Source organism: Polyodon spathula, chromosome 3 (genome assembly GCF_017654505.1).
Source record: "Polyodon spathula isolate WHYD16114869_AA chromosome 3, ASM1765450v1, whole genome shotgun sequence".
Taxonomy (NCBI): domain Eukaryota; kingdom Metazoa; phylum Chordata; class Actinopteri; order Acipenseriformes; family Polyodontidae; genus Polyodon; species Polyodon spathula.
The window spans coordinates 26,823,941-26,832,960 of record NC_054536.1 but is presented as its reverse complement, the minus strand read 5'-3'; the positions used below and the strand labels follow the sequence as shown (position 1 = coordinate 26,832,960).

Here is a 9,020-nt window from a genome sequence, read left to right as displayed (position 1 = left end):
TAGTGGCTGTCTAGGTATACCATTAACATACAACTACAAACATTAACAGAATACATTTAAATAAATAAAATACAAACCAAAATAACTTACCTTAAAGTTAAACTCTGCACCACCAATTGTGCACAGCTCTCCTCTCCTTAACTCTACTGCCTGCCTTCTTTCAGTCAAGCTCACACGTTCACTTGAATTTCACAGAAAGCAAAAACTCTCATGATCAAGTGGAAGATGGTTGGACGCTCTCCCAGGGCTGGTCAATTTCTTGTGGAATGGAAACTATTAGTTAAGACCAGCGGTATTGTACCTGCCCTGAGATGAAGAGGGGCAGGGGCTGATTGACATCTCCTCCCAGGTAGCTGCTTTCAGACTGCAGGCAACCGAGAGTCTACTGTACACTGCCGAGCTGAGCTGAGACGGGTTGGAGGGCTTGGCTTAAGCAGGCAGCTGTTTTTAATGACCCCCAGCAAAGTAAATAATACAGGGTTGGAAAGTTTTTATAAACGCCTGGATGTTAGTAAAGGTTTTAAGGACAGAAGAAAGCCTTTGCACTGATTTTGTGGCCGGAGTCACCACCCTGGGTCACCTGATAGACTGGACTGAGTGCAAGAGCGGGGCTGAACTAACTGTAACACTGGGCCTGCACTCGGTACAATTCGTTGAGAGGGTTCTGGGAGACAGCAAAGCCTCCCTGAGCCCTGCTGTGTTGGGAGTTCATGGCGTGTTAGAAGGCCTGCTGACAAACCTCAGGATGCTTTTTACTAAAGAGCTGTTAATAACTTTAATGTTTTTTAGCTTTTGTTTTCACACACATTTTCAAAAGTGTTACCACCTACTTTACATAAATAATTCACAGTCAATGGATTAAGAAGGGATTTTGTAAAGGACTTGGTTCAGTATCAATATAACTATTACTGAATGGATTGCACACAACTTCAAGTAGGTTTAGCAGGAGGCTAAAAGCCCATGCATGGCGTCACATGTTCTAACAAATTGATTTTTTAAAACTTTGTTCAATATTAAATGCTTTGTAAATATGGCTCTAGGAAAGTAATAATTGCTATACCTTAAGCCAGGAACTGTGGGTGAAATGGAAATCTGAAATTCTTCAAAGCTAGTTCAATAGGCACAGCATTTGTGTGGCACTTGATTGTAGGTTGTAGTTGTAATCGTTGTATGACAACAATGTAATCATACAAGCAACACCATCTACACTGTTACTTGTCAAAGAGGATTTGAGGTATTTCTAAACACAGTAGTTTTCGCTACACACAAGAATATAATTATGTTAATAAAGTCATGTTTTTTTTTTCTCTGAGAGTATTGCAGCAGCCTGCTTGGTACTTGGAAGTACTATGTGAATTTGTGCCAGAGGATTACAGTGCCATATACTGTACTTGAAATGAGCAACTTAATGTCCCAAAAGTTCATATGAAATAGTACCCGATAGTCTGAACTGTATACCATATAAAAATTGTACTGTACACTAGGATGTGCTCCATTTCACAATATGGATGTGTTCTGGTATCAAAGACAGACTATTCTGTATTTAAAAGTACCGTATGCTTTATTATTAAAAGTAGCTTTTTTCTGTTTGTACACAACCCAGTCTAATTTTTCATATTCTTTACAACTTGCAGAAACCTCTTGATGTTTCAAATACAAGAAAGAAAAAAAAACACAACCAAACACAATACAAGTCTATAATGCAGACACAGGTACCCAGAAAAGCTACTTTAATTTAAAAACAATTAAACTAAATAAAACATAGAAAAGCAATTACGTTTTGTAAAAAAAATTAAATAACTAAAAACACACCAGTAGACAGTTTTACACCTGAAAAAGACACTTAGATAAGAACTTCATAATGCATTCAGAATTAAAGGTATGCTATGTGTTTGTAGCAGAAGGAACGAGGTACTGTATCTATACAAGCTTGAATGACACATTTATTCCCAATATTAACAGACGATCTGCAAGTTTATTGCTAGTAGACAGAGGATTTGTGTTACACCTGAAAAACTCTGGTATCTTTTAATAGTCTCAGAACAAGGTAGCTTTAGTAAAACATTATTCGCACAGGGCTAAAAACCAGATGTCTTCAGAGGTGGTTAAAAGCAGATGACGTCTAGTAACCTCCCAGACATGGATTAGTTTTCATTGAAAAAATATTGTTAAATTCTAAATGAAATGCGATGTTGTGGCCAGAGAAGGTGCTTTTGTGCATGTTTTGTAAACAGTGAACCGCATGTAAATAAGTGATCTGTAATTCCACATTTACCCTCAAATGCACTGTTCAAAGCATCCATTTTTTAAGTCACCAATTATGTTTTGTATTTTCCCCCGATCGTTGCATTTTACTGAACTATAGATCGTACCAATTTTAATATTATATTACGGTTTACTGTAAAGTCTGGTGTTGCTTTGAGGTGAATACCCCGGAAATGTTGTATCAATTCTAACATAACACTGACATGGTCGATTCGCAGGGGAGGAAAAAGACACACGACGCTTGAGTTTGACATTTTGCAGAAGGTCTCGAAGGTGCTATCAAAAAAATCACAGCACCTCTGAGAAAATTATCTGGGATAAAAAGAAATACTGTGTCAGAAAAAAAATACAAAACCACCAGTTTTAGTATGTTCACCACAGATGAAAAAAAAAATAAATAAAAAAAGACCGACATACCACAATTAACGAGAAAAATCTAATAAATGAGCAATGACCTCTAGGTCTAAATAAACTGCAGCAGTGGTCAATATGAACACATTTTAAAGACTGAAACATGAATCTTGTCACAAAGGAGATGTACTGACTGCAGTTTATCATTCATGAATATACAGACATTAGTTTTGCTTCTACCATTCACTATATCTACCCAATAATCAATTGTGCAACAAAACTTAAAAACACATCACAATTTGCAAAACTAGTTTTTTTTTTTTTTTTTTTTTTTTTTAAAGAATATAGAACAGTACACTTTTTATTTTCAAGACCCTATATTTGCACAACCCTTTTGCACATGGGTTTAAGCATTAGCAACACAGATGGTAATATTCTATGCATATGATTTTAGTTGTTAGTGCTCACTTTGCTCAAAAAGAAGCGAATAAACATTTTGGCATCCTGCACTTTATTACAGTGCATTATTAATTGCATGGTTTCCTCCTGTATATATGGTAACAACTTGAGGTATATTAAAAAAAAAAGAAAATAATAACAAAACAAACAAAAAGGATAGAGACCTGAGACATAACTGAACATATTTTTACTCTGAAAAATACCAAAGCATCAATTTACTAGTTAGTGTTTAAATCTGGGTCATCATAAGTACACCTGGATTTTAAAAAGGAAGGTGTGGAAAAAAAGAGAAATTCCCAAAATATCATAAACAGCTGACTTCTGTTTGACATTTCAAAAGCTGTCTCTCAACTGGCTTGAGTATTTGGAAATAGAAATGACCCCAAAAAACAAAACAAAACCAAAAAAAAACACTTTCAATAATTTACACTGTGCTTTCTCTGTCAGCACATTGAAGTGGTTCTTAAGTGAATCATATGGCAGGTTTAAACACTGTTAAAAAACAAACACAAACAAGTAATTCAAATATGTAAAGATTAAAACAAATTTAAATAGACATTAAGGGAGTAAGTCTTTCCTGTGTATAAATTTGTTTTCTAGTTTCTCAGTTTTGCAACATTTGCACCAAGCTTCTTTTGTTCTGTAATCTGACTGGCCTCTGGAAGAATTACTATACTTGTCACAAAGGAATGACTCTGAACCATAAAAGTCAGTCATGGTAACCAGACTGACCAGATCTTAAAAAAATACATAACACAGGTTGAGTACTGGGTACCAACAATGACTTGTGACTCTGGTCCCAAATGATTACAACAGAGGTGTTTGCCTGTATAATAACACACACTAGGCTGCACCAGTGAAGGTGTTAATAATCGGAAGATCTTATTAGCTGTCACAAGGTACAATTGTTTACCTATCTTTGGTAAGCTTTAAGACACGGTAAACATTGTTTTCAAACACTTTCACAAAATGAGGATGGGGATTAATAGCTAACAATGTACATATGGGGGTCTTGCCAGCATGGTAAGGGTCCTCAACATCCCATATCTCTGGTAAGCTACAACCAGGCCTGCAAAACAAAAGAACACATTTCAGAAAGGATGCATCAAGTTTTATAAGCTGTTTCTGTTTATTTATTTATATTTTACATCATATTTATGTTAATTAAATAAATATAATGCTACTTAATGTATTCATCATTAAGGAAGTATGTCAGTGATAAACATCCCACCAACAAGTTCATACAGTGTGCACAGGGTGTCTTTGTTATAACAGATATCACCATATGCAGTTTGGGTGGCTCAAACTGTCACAAATGATTTCTGTTATAACAAGTATGTCAGGAATATACATCCGCCATCACGGCTGTAAATTCAAAATTAAAGCTATCGGTATAATGAAAAAGATGACAACCATGACATATATCTACAGTATTCTGAATCTGTGCTAAACACTGTTAATAGCAAGTTTCTTGACAACTGAATAAGCGGTTCTCCAGCTCTATGGAAAAATTTGTTGTGTTACATGTGTATGTACTGCAACCGCCACTACATCCCCTTCGCAAGGTAATCAATCCATCCCCAGTGAGGGATAACAGACACTTCACACGCAACATATTCACGTATTTCAAACCACAAAAATCAAAAAACTGTATTCATGAACTGTTAATCAACAACAAAAAAAATCTACTGCTGTTTTTTTAACCTGATCAGCACCTTAAGCACGGGATGGCGTCTATACACATCTATTTACATAGGGTAAGATGTACTCGAATTTTGACAATTTCGTAACTGTTTAGTTCTCATAAGTGGTTCAGAAATACTAAAATAGAACTATGAGTATCACGAAAAAAAACAGCCCCCTATGACCTTCACCCAGTGTATGCACATACAGACAGGCCTCTATTATACCCCAGATTCAGATATCCCTGTTCCCGGCGAACGTCTTCATAACTGGACAAGCAGTTCTCTAAAAGATCTATAACAATTGCACTTGTGTTGAATAACATCCTTGGCGAACCGGTTCTCTATATAGGTTGTAGGAGCTGTAGGTTACCTGGTCTGTCTTGTGCACCAAGAATCTTCTAAGACAAAATAATCCACTTGAAGTTTCATTAAATTCCATTTGACCTCGTCTGCTGTTTTGCGGCTGTACATAGAATACACCAGTTTTGTTGTAGCTCTGAAGAAATAAAGAATCAAAGCGCAACCAGTTACACATCTCATGTCAGACCACAGGAATACAGTTTTTCAAATACTACCCAAATGAAATCAGGAAAGTCTATACAAGTCTATGATAAAGTTGCTAAGTTTACCATTTAGACTTTCAGACAGACAGGAAGGATCAGTCCATATTTTGAACAAGGACCCGAATACTAACCTCAGCCTAGCATCTTCATAATGTGGATGGTTCACAACAGGTCTCTCTGCTGACAACTTAACACTTGCCATTGTTGGCATGGCACCAGCAAAAACATCATCTGCAAAGGGAAAGTGTGTTTCAAAACAAACAGTGGAGGTACTTGCAGGCCTTTGATGCCATGGCAACCACACTCACTTATTTCAATTTAAATCTATTAGTGATTCCATTTACTACATAGTGACATAACAATCTACCATTCCTTTTTATTAAAACCTTCAGGTATCATGGCACTGAATCTATGTATCCATTTATTGCCCTTTATTTTTATGTATTGTAGATTATCTAGTATTATTTCTCCCAAAACTACACATTTGCATTTCAAGGTATGTTCATTTTTATGTAACGTGCTGAACTACTGGTTCATTTACTTTTTACTTCTTATGTGTGACAGGTGGTTCTGTATTCTTTTATATAATTTTGTACCTGTCTCTCCTACTAGTGTTGTAAATCGAACCCTGATGTTGACATCGATTATCGTGCAAATTCTAACAATTATTTTGTTTAAAAAACAAAATAAAACACAACACATGCCTCACAGTAACAGTTTAAAGGAACAATACAGCATGCTATAAAAAACTCATTCAAACAAATACCGATGTTTTAAGACAAGTTTAAATTAACGGTAAATTAAGAAAAAGAAATACGAAAATAAAAATCAGCCCCACTGCCCAATGGCGAGGAAAACGACATTAACATGATGGCCTAGTCACATGGAAATAATTCGATCTCTCACTTTTTTAATTTAGTTTTTTATTTGCTGTTGGTTACAATTTATGAGTTACGTGGCCCAGCTTCTGCTAGCGAAAGCAGCAGTCCCTTCCAGTGTGCTGCGGCTGCAGAGATGCATTTCACTTTTTGCTATCATATTTTAATCAAAGCTTTACATGACTTTACAATGCCACCTAGATTTGCATTATCTTCAGTGAATACAACTATATCATAATTTTCCCAAACAGTACATTAGAGGTAGCACACCCTTTCCTCCAGCGGAACTTTCGACAGTGTGAACTCCAGTTGATAATTTTATTTCGCGTCCCCATACTTGAATATGTATAATCTCTCTTCCATACATGTATGTGGAATTATTATTAATTGACTTACTGCCCACATCGCAACCAAAGACATGTAGAATATCTCTTTCATACATGTGTAGGCCTAATCAATCTACATACCACGTCGCAACCAAAAATGCGTCTCTTACTGGAGTGCTCAGAGAAGCGTTTCGCCCACGTGGATTAACATACACTTATACAGATCATTACTAAGGCCCTAACTATTTTTAAAAAAATGGGACACTGACCATGAAATTCATTCTTCACCGTGAAAACTGTCTATTTTGTGTACTTTTACTTTGCTCTTAAATCCAATAAATTTATGTGTATTGGTTCCTGATGTAATTGTAAGTTTGTTTCAATTTTAAAAAGAAAACTGGACAGGATTTATTGACTGACACTTAAGAGCAGTCAATAACCACTGTGGGCTCTCCTCACTGATTGGTAGATGTGGGCATCCAGGGCGGGTTTAGTATCCTAGGAGTTCTCAACTGATATTGTTAAGATTAACATTTTGTGAGTGTCCAAAACGAATTTAAAAAAAAATCTACAATCATTTTGCATTCTACTGGTGGCAAACTATTGCAATGTTTCATTGGATCGCATATGTTACATATATAGCCAGCAATGGTCTGATTTTTGGTCTACCGTTAATGCAGCGGTCCCTGAGATGGCACATGTTTGGCACGAACACTTGTGGGCAACGCCCCCATGTAAACGCCAAACAGGCCCCGTCAACAGCAAGAGTTATCTGCAGAGTCCTTTATTAAGGTTGTGTTAACACCATTCAAAATAAAATTAACAATCTTATGCATTGTGCGCTTTGATCTGTTTTTTGATCTACTGTTAACGCAGCGGTCTCTGAGACAGAGGCTTGGTGGGCCAGTGGTTAAAGAAAATGGTTTGACACCAGGAGGTCCCCCCCGGTTCTGATCCCCGCTCAGCCACTGACTGTGTGAGACACTGAGCAAGTCACAAACTCTTTGTGCTCCATCCTTCGGATGAGACAAAAACCTATTGCAAGTGACTCCGCAGCAGTTGTTGATGCTTAGTTCAACCCCTAGTAGCTTTGGATAAAAACATCTGCTAAAGTAGAGAACATTTATTTAAGGAGGTAATAATGCATTAGTTGGCAATCTAAATTATCGGGGGTTTCTGGAGTCTCACCGGCAGACGAGAGATCACCGAGAACACAAATTGGGAGTTTCCCGACGAAATCAGTGAGACTTGGCTGGTATGTAATAGTGTAAGCAGGTAAAGTTTGAATTTTCTCTTCAGAGGACCAGCCAGGTTTACGAAGTGTACAAACAATGTCCAACACGTGATTTCTCTATTCAATGCTCTATTTCCTTAGGCACAGATTTGTCCTTTTGTTTACTGAATTAAAATACATAACTCAATGAAACTTGTACCAAGACGCAGTTGAGCAGCAACACCATAGAACGTATCTCTTCCAGTTAAAGCTAGAGTAGCTTAATGCTGCACAGTACAAAACAGAGTACCAAATAATCACTTTTTGTATTCAGAATAAAATAACACTTATCATATAGCAACCTAAATATGTTACATATGTTTAATCTAACAAATAAACATTTATAAAATAATCATAATAGTGTAAATATTGTAACCTGGCCAAAACAACAGAAAATACATTACAACATTACAATAGTTTAATGTAAATATAACATTACTACCAATTACAATTAGCCAGTACTGACCTCATATGAATCTAAGTCAAATTATTTTGTTTATTCAATAACCGGTAAATAATTCAAAACAATAAAACATACCTGGTTGTGCTTTAATGGTCAGTGCAAATGTTGACATTACTATCCATTCATAGCAAGTCAACAGTACATTTGATGTTTTACACTGAACTGCAGCCCAGCATTAAAAATAATTTCTTGCTTTTTCTGATCAGTCATTATGTTGTTCTGCTTAGCATTTAGTATGTCTTTCTATTCATCATAAAGTTAAATTAGATTTGTAAATTTCAATGTTATCAATGTTTGGCTTCCTTACATTTTATTTCAGTTTACAAATTTAAAGTTCGCCGGTGTCATGCTCCTGTAAGTTGTTTCGTGACTGCCCAGCAGCAGCTGCTGTGTGCAGTCATTACAGGGGAACTCAAGCAGGGATCTGTTAACATTAGCTGAAAACAAGGCAACAAAACTGGCAACAATTTCAAACGAATACGTTTACTGTAGAATGTTGCTATTACAAGCACTGCATAATTAATTAGTGTCCTTACTTTTAATATGCAAATCTCATTCACATGAACGCCACATGCAGAATATTAACGTTGGATGTAGCTAAGGCAGATTAACCACTTGTCAAGCGTCAGCATTTAAAAAAAAAAAAAAAAGGACGTGTTTGCTTCTACCAGTAGCTAATATACGCTTTTATTGTGTACTCGAATATGTGATATGCTATTCGAAGTTTTTTATTTTTTACTTTCGTGTAGTCGTGTAT

General features: G+C 36.2%; 1 protein-coding gene across 1 annotated transcript in view; it reads right to left on the bottom strand.

The window, feature by feature from the left end:
- Positions 1-1,780: 1,780 nt before the first annotated feature.
- LOC121312925 (probable C-mannosyltransferase DPY19L1) overlaps positions 1,781-9,020 on the bottom strand; it is a 32,206-nt gene continuing 24,966 nt past the window's right edge. The window contains exons 20-22 of the mRNA XM_041244850.1: positions 5,455-5,554; positions 5,131-5,256; positions 1,781-4,144 (exon numbers count right to left, since the gene is read on the bottom strand). Coding sequence (XP_041100784.1) covers positions 3,985-4,144; positions 5,131-5,256; positions 5,455-5,554 — 386 coding nt within the window. The 3' untranslated portion in view covers positions 1,781-3,984. The remainder of the gene's footprint in view (positions 4,145-5,130; positions 5,257-5,454; positions 5,555-9,020) is intronic.